Below are 13,058 nucleotides of genomic sequence, written 5' to 3' on the forward strand. Positions count from 1 at the left end.
TGAAGCAGACCGGTACCTGCCGGTACAGGTCACCGGGTCCAGGGGTCCAGGTCAGCCTCAGGGTCCTAGTGCCCATGGTTCCAACCGTCTCCACCCGGGTCGTGTTGGCCGGACCAGAGACCTGGAAGATCTGGATGCTGGGGGAGAGAACGGGTCAGAACGGGTCAGAACAGATTCATATACATATATACATATACATATATATATATATATATATATATATATATATATATATATATATATATATATATATATATATATATATATATATATATATATATATATATATACATACATACGGTATACATACATACATACATACATACATCCTCCATAGTATGTTTTAAAAACTAAATAAAAAATGATATAACATCTATAAAGGTACTTTCAAAAGAAAATCAGTCTATACATGATTTATATGAAACCATGTTAAAGGTATTGTGACAGGAAAAACACATTTTTCTTGATTTTTTGTGTTTTGTTGGGTGTCTTGACATCAATTACACCCAAGAAAATGAACTTTCCGCTAAATCACCGCCCCCTCCACCCAGCTCCCTGTCTCCTCTCCTCTCCAGCGCACCATAAAGGCTGATTTATGGTTCCGCGTTACACCGACGCAGAGCCTACGGCGTAGGGTTACGCAGCGACGCGCACCGTACGCTGAACCCTACGGCGTAGGCTCTGCGTCGATTTAACGCGGAACCATAAATGAGGCTTAACACGGAGCTGTTTAGAGCCCCCTCTGTTCTCATCACCGGAGGACAACTGCTAAGAAGACCCGCGGCCACTGACTGGACTTAAGATAAGGGGACACTGCTGCTTCGCATGCCTTTATTTTTGTGATTGTTTGGTTCTGTGGACTGCTTCGCCCTGCTGCTTTTCCGTGCATGCTTCGCCTGTCGCTCCCGGCTTAACTCTCCGACGCCGCTGTTAGCGTATGGCTTGCGGGGAGCTACGGTGCTGCCTTCCAGTCCTCTGGTCACGGACTTCATCCCCGGGCTGTAGTCGCCCTGTCTGGGCTGTGTGTGTGGGTGTTTGTGGTTCGGTGTGCGCGCGTGTGTGTGGAGACGGCAGAAGTGGGTAGCAGTTGGGTTGGAGGAGGTTTGGAGGAGGAGCGGGGCAATGATTGACAGGAAAGGGGGAAAAGGAAGCGTTTTTCACGGCGCAAAAAAACACCGTCATAAAAAGCCAGGAATGGAGTACTGGAGTGAAGTTTTTCTTGTTACACCTTTTTAGACACATTTGAGGGATATTGGCCAAGACTTTTAATAGTGTTAAAAATTATGTCACAATACCTTTAAAGTCTCTTGCTCTTTAATTTACAAATTTTGCTACGCTTAAACACTTTTGTTGAAATGTCAACCCCTGTGATTATTTTATTTTGTGATTATTTTATTTTATTTTATTTTATTTTATTTTATTTATTTATTATTTATTTAATCTAGAAGATTATCTTGGAAAAAAATGTATAGATTTACATATTCGCTGGTGTGTTGTGAACTTATGTTTCAGTTGCAAACTAATGTTTCCTCAAAGAAATTTTGTACTTTTGAAATGTTGAATAAAGTTTGTTAAAAAAAAAAAAACATTACCCACAATCCCCCTGACTACAGTAACAGAAATTACCGTAATGACCATATATAAGACGCACTGCCTGTTTTTGAGAAAATTAAAGGCTTTTAGGTTTTAGGTAGGTCTTATAGTGCAGAAAATACGGTATTATATTATTATATTATATATACGCTCTGTTTTGGGTTAGGGTTAGGACCCAGACCCGGTCCAGACCTGGACCCGGTGCACCCCCCAGTACCTGCTCTGCCGGGCCTGGGCCTGGACCTGGTCCTGGTCCAGACCTGGACCCGGTGCACCCCCCAGTACCTGCTCTGCCGGGCCTGGGCCTGGACCTCCAGCTGGAACGGCTCCCCCATGGTGGCGTGAAGAACCGATCCCTGGGACGGAGTCCTGGACAGGAACATGGGGAGAACCTGACCCGGTTCACACTGGGGGATCTGGGGAAGAACTGCAACGAGACCAGAACCAGAACCAGGTCAGAACCAGACCTGCAGGTCCAGATCCAGACCTGCAGGTCCTCTACAGACCACTAGGGTCCAGATCCAGACCTGCAGGTCCTCTACAGACCACTAGGGTCCAGATCCAGACCTGCAGGTCCTCTACAGACCACTAGGGTCCAGATCCAGACCTGCAGGTCCAGGACCAGGGCCAGGTCCAGGTCCAGGTCCAGGTCCAGGCCACTCACCCTCCAGGGAGAAGTGCAGCGTGACGGTGCAGAGCGGCGGCTCCTCGGGGTCGGCCGGGTCTCGGACCACCGACGCGCCGCCCGGGTACGTCAGCGTGATGTTTCCGGTGGGGAAATCCTGCAGCGTCAGCACGAACACGTGCACGCCCTCCTGGACCGGCCCCGCCCTCGTCAGCGTGCACGTGCGCTAGCAGGAAACAGGTCACATGATCAGTTTATTTATCTATTTATTGATATTCATTAAATCAGACTGAAGAGTAAAACTACTAAATAAATTAAAGCTGCGAGCAGCGATGAACGGATGAACGGGCCCTCGCACTCACGGCCACCGTCACCCATAAGCATATCAGACATGACACCACCCACGACTTCCTATGTTAAACTATTCAAAAGATATAGCAGAAAAAAGGGACAACCAATCAGAAGAAGGGGCGGGACTAATTTTCACCAATTATGGTCAAGTACTCAATCCCGAGTCCCATGACACCACCCACGACTCTCTATGTCAAACCATTCAAAAGTTATGGCAGATAAAAGTATTCTAGGGGGCGCTGTTGAGCCGTTAGGCCACGCCCATTAATGCAAACCATGAAATATCACATTTATCGCCAGGCCTGGCTTGGTGCAGAATTTGGTGACTTTTGGAGAACTATCAAATATGGACCAATCAGATGAAGGGTGGGCACGCTTTTTGGCGTCTAGCGTCGCCACGGTAACACTTTTGAAAGAGAAAAGTAATGCGTGTAGTCGCAGGATAGAGACGCACATTTTGATGTATAACACACCTGGGTGCACGTTACGGTTCGGGCCGTATTAACTGCTGAAGAAATGGTATAATTTGCGCCAAAATTACACGATTAATTATTTCATGACAGGGAAGGTTGTTAAAGGTATGACTGAGGAAATCTTAAATTGCAACAACAAAGTGTAAGATCAACACTTAAAAGTATGTGTGTTTCTGTTGGAACAGCTTAGAAGATGGAATTAAACTTAGTCAAAGTGTCAGTCAATTTAAAAGTAAGTACAGAAAAGCATCTTTGAAATGTATAAAAGGAAAGAGGAGATAAACTGATGTAAATAAATGAAATGATTGAGGGGAAGAGGGGTTAAGGGAGTAACTTTGTGTTGTGGTTGTCTTTGTTATATGTGTGTTGGCGGGGGATGGAAATTAATAAGCTGCTTCTGCCGTCCCCTTTTAAACAGTGTTTGTTTTGTTTTGTTCTAGTGTCTGTTGTTGGTATTGGTGTTTGTTCTGTTCAATGGCGTCCTGTAACTTTCTGTTCTTGTTTTGTAGTACGAGAGTTGTGGTTTTGTTGGTTTGAAATAAATAAAATGATTGATTGATTGATTGATAATTCAAAATGTCCGACTTCCTGTTGGGTTTGGGCCATGGCTCCAAGAGACTTAAGTTGTGACATGATACAGGTGTGTTCCGATTTTCGTGCATGTACGTCAAACCGTATTGTGGGGCTTGAGGAACAAAGTTTTCTAGGGGGCGCTGTTGAGCCGTTAGGCCACGCCCATTAATGCAAACCATTAAATATCACATTTATCACCAGGCCTGGCTTGGTGCAGAATTTGGTGACTTTTGGGGCACGTTTAGGGGGAAAAAGGCCAGTGGGGAAGTGACGTCAATGCAGACCCTCTATACAGTTACCACCACTATGCAGACGACACCCAGGTTTATCAGTAATCCCTCGCTGTAACGCGCTTCACCTTTCACGTCTCGTATCGTGCTCTGCATTCTGATTGGCTAACCAGTCTCCCCGCTTCCTCACTTCCTGTGTCAATAACGTTGGTTGCTTAGCAACAAGCTGAGAACGGCCAATGAGCTTCAGCAGCAGCTCAAGAACCTTTGATGAATCGTTCATTACAGTCTCAGATATAATCCATGGTGTCTGGTTATAAGAAGAGAAAAGAGCGACAACAACGACCCATAACTATGTTATTCTCTGGTAAAAAACCTCACCTGCACCTTTAGAGGCTTTAGGAGAAAAAGACGCTACAGAGTCGGGATCAGCGGCTCAGAAGAGCAGGGAAATACACGCCAGTCACAATCTGTCCTACTGGACTTATTGTATTTTTAATTTTCTCCCGTTCAAATCCAGTGTTGGGGTAGTCACTCAAAAAAAGTAATCCATTACATATTACTAGTTACTTTTTAAAAAAGTAATCCCTTACACTACTTAGTTACTGGTTGCTGAAAGTAACTAGTTACATTACTAGTTACATTACTTTTGGATTACTCCGCAATATCACCTGAGCTGCACCACAACTCGATTGCCAATGAACAACATATACAGGACTGTCTCAGAAAATTAGAATATTGTGATTTTCTGTAATGCAATTAAAAAAACAAAGATGTCATCCATTCTGGATTCATTACAAATCAACTGAAATATTCCAAGCCTTTTAATATTTTAATATTGCTGATCATGGCTTACAGTTTAAGAAAACTCAAATATCCTATCTCAAAAATTAGAATATTCTGGGAATCTTAATCTTAAACTGTAAACCATAATCAGCAATATTAAAATAATAAAAGGCTTGAAATATTTCAGTTGATTTGTAATGAATCCAGAATGGATGACATTTATGACAGTTTTTTTAATTGCATTACAGAAAATAAAGAACTTTATCACAATATTCTAATTTTCTGAGACAGTCCTGTAGTTGGAACTTTATTACTGCAGGTCCCAGATCAGCACCAGAAGTCCCGTAAGATCCCGTAAAATCCCGTAAGATCACGTTAAAGGCTGATTTATGGTTCTGCGTTACACCAACGCAGAATTTACGCCGTAAGTTCTGCGTTGATTTAACGCGGATCATAAATCAGCCTTAAGTTAGACAAGTGTTGCGCAACGCGTGAAGACGCATGAAAGGCAAGTTTGATTTTCTTTTCTGTTCTCCCGTTCTACATGTAGCTGAAAAGCTTAAAGTAACTAAAGTAACGTATTTTTTTTCGTCTTATAGTAACTATAACGGGATTACCCAAATTACAACTGTAACGCGTTACATTACTGCGTTACTGGCGAATATAATCTCGTTACAGTAACGCGTTACTTTGTACCGCGTTACACCCAACACTGTCCAAATCCAATTAATTGGGTCACGGTGGGGCTGATCTCTGCAATTTGAAGCCTTGTATAATAATTGTAAAACAAAAAAGGTTGCTACTTCGCAGATTTCACCTCTCACAGGTTCTTTTTGGAACGAAACCCTTTCGAAAAACGAGGGATTACTGTTTTACAACGTCACCAGGAGGCCGAGGCCTGTACAGGCTCTTGGTATAAACTACCGTAGCTATGCAGACGACACCCAGATATATATTACAACATCACCGACAAACGGTTCTGGACAGCAGATTATTACCTCATCCAGAGAGAAGTTTGTACAGCAGATTATTACCTCATCCAGAGAGAAGTTTGTACAGCAGATTATTACCTCATCCAGAGAGAATTATTACCTCATCCAGAGAGAAGTTTGTACAGCAGATTATTACCTCATCCAGAGAGAAGTTTGTGCAGCAGATTATTACCTCATCCAGAGAGAAGTTTGCAGGAACTGCAGCGTCGGCAGCGAAGCGGCATTTCACCGTATCTCCGTCGGGGTCGTGTGCCAGAAGATCGACCTTGGTGAAGCAGTTCTGGGGGACCCTGCAGGACAACCACGGGGTTCAGACGTTATCCTGTATTTAGCAGATTATTATTATGTTTAACCGGGAGGGAACGGCTTCGTACCGCAGCGACGCCACGGTCGCGGTGACGGGACATCTGTTGACGGAGCGGGAGTCGGACCGGGTTCCCAGGTCCAGCTCGGCGCGGCTCGTCCAGTTGTTGGCGTTCTCAAGGTTGCTGAGCCAGCAGCAGCCCGACGACCTGAGTTGAAGGAAGAGATGTGGATATATGATGATATACCTGTATTACAACGTCAGCAGGAGACCGAGTCCCTGTACAGGCTCTTGGTATAAACTACGTTCTGCTATCAGGCACCATTACTATGGAACCAACTTCCAATCTGGGTTAAGGGGGCTGACACCACCTCCACCTTTAAAACTAAACTTAAAACCTTTCTGTTTAGTAAAGCCTATAGTTAGTGTTTAGTAAACCTCTAGCTGGTGTTGGTAAATCTCTAGGTAGTGTAAACTTTAGTGTGTCAGAGTCGCTCCTGTAGTTTCTTGTGCTGGCCCCCCCTTCTCCTCCCTTTTCTCTCTTTTGTCCATGTTGCAGCATCCTTTGCCGGACACCGGAACCTGCAGGTGGTCGTGGGTGGCTTGTAGCTTGCATTACGGAGCACAAGTCTTTCCCTGATCCTTTCCCTTCAACCCTTCCCCGACCCTGCACCCCAACCTGGGACTTGCTGATCGGGCCGGAGCTTCGGGAGCTGCGTGCTGGCCTGCGGTCCCCACCCCTGGTCATCCCGTTGCTGGCCCCCCCTTCTCCTCCCTTTTCTCTCTTTTGTCCTGCAGGTGGTCGTGGGTGGCTTGTAGCTTGCATTACGGAGCACAAGTCTTTCCCTGACCCTGCACCCCAACCTGGGACTTGCTGATTGGGCCGGAGCTTCGGGAGCTGCGTGCTGGCCTGCGGTCCCCACCCCCGGTCATCCCGCTGCTGCTTCCACCTGCCTGCTGTGCTGCTGCCGTCCCTGACCCACCAGTCTGGCCCTCGGCAGGAGGGTCCCCCCTTATGAGCCTGGTCTTGCTCAAGGTTTCTTCCCTCCTAAAGGGGAGTTTTTCCTTGCCACTGTTTGGCTTAAGGTTTTTCTCCCACTAGGGGAGTTTTTACCTGCCATTGTTTATGTAATAACTGCTCGGGGGTTTATGTTCTGGGTGTGGGTCTCTGGAAAGTCTAGAGACAACTCTGTTGTATTAGACGCTATATAAATAAAAAATTGAATTACCACCGCTATGCAGAGCTTGAAAACCGTTTTCATTGTGCAAGTGCATCATTCGGCAGGCTATGGAAATGCCTGTGGTCATCACATGACATCAAAGTGGACACAAAAATCTCTGTATATAAAGCTGTTGTGTTGTCAGCCCTTCTTTATGGTGCCGAAACGTGGACACTACACCGTCGTCACATCACACGTCTCTGCTGCCTCCAACAACGCCATCTACGAGCAATCCTTCGCATCTCATACCATCAGAGAGTGACTAACGATGAAGTTCTGACTCGAGCCAATACCATGGATATTGAGATCATTCCCTCCAAGATACAACCAAGGTGGGCAGGACACATCGCTCGTTTGCCTGAAAACCGACTCCCGAAACAAGTACTCTTTGGAGAGCTTGCTAAAGGAAAAAGATCTGTCGGTCGCCCACTCCTACGATGGAAAGATACGCTAAAGAGCACTCTTAAGCAATGTGACATCTCACCAGACACATGGCAACTCGAGGCTTTGGAGCAAAACCACAAATGCTGGCCTTAAAAAGTTGGACGATCTGAGGCAGCAAAACAACGCACTTAAACGTGCACGTCGTCATGCGCAAAGGGAGGCCACTGCTGACGGGAGCCTAGGAGCATTCAAGTGTCGTCACTGTGACCGAAGATTACAAGCCGCATTGGCATGCTAAGTCATGAGCGTGCCTGTAAGAAATAAAAGAAAGAGGAGAAAAAAAAAAAAAAGACATTGGAACGTGGACGTTTCCCAGGCAGCCATCGTCGACGCGACGGGCAGCTTTGCGTATGCAGACGACACGCAGGTATATGTTAGTGTCACCAGGAGACCAAGTCCCTGTACAGGCTCTTGGTAAATGCATTAAGGAGATTCATGACTGGATGAGCGACAACTTTCTCCTGCTAAACAAAAACTAAACTGAGGTCATTGTCTTTGGAGCCAAAGAGAAGCGATTTCCGTTCACCACAGAGCTTCAATCTAAACACCTAAAAACCACCAACGGGACAGAAACCTGGCTGTAGCAATGGACTCAGACCTGAATCTTTGTTGTTTGGGGTTCAAACCGGGTTCAAGCTCATTACAAAGAGAAATGGTGGTAATGAAAGGATGAAGCGAGTTTATGGAGGAGGTAATGACAGGGTCACCAAAGGTACCACAGGTATCCTGAGGGTCAAAGGTACCACAGGTGTCCTGAGGGCAGTGTTGTGCAAGTTCCTACTTCTCATGAACTAGTTCAAAGTTCAGTTCACACAGTTTAAAAATGAACTGTTCACGTTCATAGTTCACCATTTTCATTTTGAACTAGTTCAAATTCAGTTCATTTCAATATTTTTAGGTGAGAAGTACGAATGAAACGCCTCCCTATCCTAAAAGTGTTCACCGCATACCAGTGGTCATCATCTCTTGCGTGGACGCGGGGCCCCACGGCTGCTTGAGACCCGGTCGGATCGGTGATTTTTGTAACAAATTTATCAAACGAGCCTTTCAGAGAGGCATTAAACTCTTCCATTTTCTTTAGTTTTTTTCTTTTTTCATCCCCTGATGGAAATTTCCTGAATCTGTCTCGTTCTCTCCACATTGTGTGACAGTTTGTTCCAACTCCACCGTCTGGATCAGAGCAGCTTGTGTCTGCGCTTGGTCTGATCAGTTGTGTTGAACAACAGACACATATATTTATTGATATGCACAAACTAGTACACATTTAGGTCTGTAATGGAACATGACTGTTGATATTTATAAGGAAAAAAACGAAAAAAAAACGAAAAAAAAAATATTGAAAAAAAAAACGGCCCATAGCGCAAGGCCCCGTGCGGTCGCACGGTTCACACACCCCTTGCGGCGGCCCTGTACGACAGGTATCCTGAGGCCCCGCCCCCAACCAAAGGTACAGGTATCCTGAGGCCCCGCCCCCAACCAAAGGTACCACAGGTACCTTTGGTACAGGTGTCCTGAGGCCCCGCCCCCAACCAAAGGTACAGGTATCCTGAGGCCCCGCCCCCAACCAAAGGTACAGGTATCCTGAGGCCCCGCCCCCAACCAAAGGTACAGGTATCCTGAGGCCCCGCCCCCAACCAAAGGTACAGGTGTCCTGAGGCCCCGCCCCCAACCAAAGGTACAGGTATCCTGAGGCCCCGCCCCCAACCAAAGGTACAGGTATCCTGAGGCCCCGCCCCCAACCAAAGGTACCACAGGTGTCCTGAGGCCCCGCCCTGGAACCAGCGCTGAAGAGAAAGTGAAGCGAGTTAACGTCCTCGTCTCAACTCTTTGTTCGGCAGCGACGGGCGTGTTAGATGAGACTATTTACTCCCCAAACCACAGATAATGACGGTGTTTCTGCAGCGGCAGCTTTAAAGAACGCGCCGCCGGTCAGGAATCCGGCCACGCCTGAGATAATTGGAGGCAGGAGACGCCGTCGCTGCTACAGACGTGGAAACGCTCCTGGGGAGCTTTAGCATGAAAACTCCCACAAGCTGTTTCTGTTCATGTGGATCTTCGTCTACAAGCCGAAGATCCACAGGTCTCACGACCTCAGGAACAGGTCATGTGACCCCAGAGGTCTCACGACCTCAGGAACAGGTCATGTGACCCCTCAGGGTCCGTGTATTTCACGGCCATCCGTTTTTTGTTTTGAAATTACAAAATAAAAATAGAGAAATAATCCGTTCCCCATCTTTTGTTTTGATAATAAAAAACGGAAAATGGACGTTATCCATTATCCGTTATCCGATTTAATTGATGTGTTTGAAAATCAAAATTGTGAATGGACAAGCATCCTTTGCCGGACACCGGAACCTGCAGGTGGCCGTGGGTGGCTTGTAGCTTGCATTACGGAGCACAAGTCTTTCCCTGACCCTGCACCCCAACCTGGGACTTGCTGATTGGGCCGGAGCTTCGGGAGCTGCGTGCTGGCCTGCGGTCATCAAAGTGTCTTTTATTGTTTTGATGTATTTGATGTAAGCCCAGTGGATATTTAAAGCTTACAGAAGGCTGCATTTAACTGCTGCTATGTCATTCCTGCAGTATTTCTGCAGGTGTTTTGGTCAGTGCTATTATTTGTAATATATTATATTATTTGTAATCAGCACAAATTATCTGTCCCCATATGATCAAATCCACCATCCCCCTGATTTTATTTTAAAACTCCAGTACTGGCCGTGACCCCTCAGATCTCACGACCTCATGAACAGGTCATGGGAATCTTTGGCCTCTAAGATGTGGTTAGAGTCGTAACCGGTCTACGCAGACGACGCTGCCGTCTCCGCCGCAGGACACACACCTTCCCGCTGATTGACAGCTCGTCCACTTCCCGCGTCCGTGTTGCATAAAAGCTGCTGCCGCAACAACAACAACAACAACAGCGAAACCACCGACACCTGGCACCTCCTCCCTTCTGGGAGTGGCAGCCGAGCTACCGGCTACAGAAGTGGAATTTCCCTGCTGTGGGATTACCAAGGGAAATAAGTCACCAAATTTTGCACCAATCCAGGCCTGGTGATAAATGTGATATTTAATGGTTTGCATTAATGGGCGTGGCCTAACGGCTCAACAGCGCCCCCTAGAAAACTTTGTGTCTCAAGCCCCACAATACGGTTTGAAGTACATGCACGAAAATCGGTACACACCTGTATCATGTCACGACTTAAAGAAAAGTCTCTTGGCGCCATGGCCGAAACCCAACAGGAAGTCGGCCATTTTCAATTAATCGTGTAATTTGTACAGACTCACATCCGACACTTTAAAAAACCCATATTGTACATTTCTGTCTATATTGTTAATTTCTGTTTATACATTTTATCTATCATCTGTCATCCTACGTCACTTTTTGTAAAGATTCATATCTGGCACTTTTTAATCCTCATATTGTACATTTCTGTTTATTTCTGTTATACATTTAATTTATTCTATCTCTTATTTTATCTCCATATATTTGTTTGCTTTTATATTTTTATTTTTATTTTTACTGTATTGCACCAATCACCACAACAAATTCCTTGTGTGTGTTAACAAACTTGGCAATAAACCCCCTTTCTGATTCTGATTCTGATTCTAATTTTGGCGCAATTTATGCCATTTCTTTGGCCGTAAATTCAGCCCGAACCGTAATGTGCACCCAGGTGTGTTATACATCAAAATGTGCGTCTCCATCCTGCGACGACGCGCCTTACTTTTCTCTTTCAAAAGTGTTACCGTGGCGACGCTAGACGCCAAAAAGTGCGCCCCCCCTTCATCTGATTGGTCCATATTTGATAGTTCTCCAAAAGTCACCAAATTTTGCATGCAAGCCAGACTTGGCGATAAATTTGATATTTCATGGTTTGCATTAATGGGCGTGGCCTAACGGCTCAACAGCGCCCCCTAGAATACTTTTATCTGCCATAACTTTTGAATGGTTTTGGTATAGAGAGTCGGGGGTGGTTTCATCCGCTAAATGTCCAGTTCTGAAGAATCTACATCAAGTCATACAAGCTTCCACTGCAGCCTGAACGTGCACAAGGGTGGAGGGACGTTCATCGCTGCTGCAGCTTTAATTATTATTATTATTATTATTATTGAGGGGGGGCCACAACGGATCGTTTCAGCTTCCTGCAGGTTTGACCGGGGCCCCGGCCCCCAGAACTGGACCTGAAGGGCCGGCGGTCCGTGGACTTCACGGCCATCCGTTTTTTGTTTTGAAATGACAAAATAAAAATAGAGAAATAATCCAAAATAATCCGTTTCCCATCTTTTGTTTTGATAATAAAAAACGGAAAACGGATCGTTATCCATTATCCGTTTTCCGATTTCATTGATGTGTTTGAAAATCGAAATTGGGAATTAAAACAGTGAGTGGAAAACTCTTTTCTCTATTTCCTATTCGTTTCCAACGGGGGAGCAGTATGTTAGTGTTCAGTTTATGTTATTGATTGGACGCAGCTTTTTTTTGGACGCTGCAGCTGAACGGACTGTCACAACATCACTGCAGTGAAACATGAGTTTAATCTGTAATCTGTCTTCACTCCGTCATGAAACTGCATGTTGTGACAGTCCGTTCAGCTGCAGCGTCCAATCAATAATCAATAACATGAACTGAACTCTAACATACTGCCCCCCCCGTTGGAAACAAATAGGAAATAGAGAAAAGAGTTTTCCACTCACTGTTTTAATTCCCAATTTCAATTTTCAAACACATCAATGAAATCGGAAAACGGTTAATGGATAACGATCCGTTTTCCGTTTTTTATTTTCAAAACAAAAGATGGGAAACGGATTATTTTGGATTATTTCTCTATTTTTATTTTGTCATTTCAAAAAAAAAAACGGATGGACGTGAAGTCCACGGACCGCCGGTGCCCCCCAGAACTGGACATTTCCCGGTATCCAGACTCACCTGAGGACCAGCGTGGTGTCGTTGGGGGACACCGTGACGGTGTTCCGTCTCTCCGACTGGCACCACCTCCCCGACCCGTCCAGCTCCGTCACCTGGACAGGTGACTCCTGGAACCCGGTGCAGGCGCCGCCGTCGCAGCTGAAGCTCGACTGGTTCTGGCAGTCGCCGCGGCCGTTCAGCCGGCGGTGGAAGGTCACCTGAGGAGTAATAATAATAATAATAATAATTAAAGCTGCAAGCAGCGATGAACGGGCCAACGCCCCCCATAAGCATATCAGAAACGACACCACCCACGACTTCCTATGTCAAACCATTCAAAAGTTAAAGCAGAGAATAGTATTCTAGGGGGCGCTGTTGAGCCGTTAGGCCACGCCCATTAATGCAAACCAGGAAATATCAAATTTATCACCAGGCCTGGATTGGTGCAAAATTTGGTGACTTTTGGAGAACTATCAAATATGGACCAATCAGATGAAGGGGGGGTGCGCGTTTTGGCGTCTAGCGTCGCCACGGTAACGCTTTTGAAAGAGAAAAGTA

The 13,058-nt window shown here is 45.7% G+C and overlaps 1 protein-coding gene across 1 annotated transcript in view; it reads right to left on the minus strand.

Moving 5' to 3' along the window:
• LOC133418534 (uncharacterized) overlaps positions 1-13,058 on the minus strand; it is a 28,642-nt gene that overhangs the window by 14,037 nt on the left and 1,547 nt on the right. The window contains exons 2-7 of the mRNA XM_061707271.1: positions 12,522-12,718; positions 5,998-6,135; positions 5,796-5,913; positions 2,258-2,444; positions 1,879-2,020; positions 1-137 (exon numbers count right to left, since the gene is read on the minus strand). The exon at positions 1-137 is cut by the window's left edge and continues 19 nt beyond it. Of these exons, the coding sequence (XP_061563255.1) occupies positions 1-137; positions 1,879-2,020; positions 2,258-2,444; positions 5,796-5,913; positions 5,998-6,135; positions 12,522-12,718 (919 nt within the window). The remainder of the gene's footprint in view (positions 138-1,878; positions 2,021-2,257; positions 2,445-5,795; positions 5,914-5,997; positions 6,136-12,521; positions 12,719-13,058) is intronic.

This window comes from Cololabis saira, chromosome 2, assembly GCF_033807715.1.
Source record: "Cololabis saira isolate AMF1-May2022 chromosome 2, fColSai1.1, whole genome shotgun sequence".
Classification (NCBI taxonomy): domain Eukaryota; kingdom Metazoa; phylum Chordata; class Actinopteri; order Beloniformes; family Belonidae; genus Cololabis; species Cololabis saira.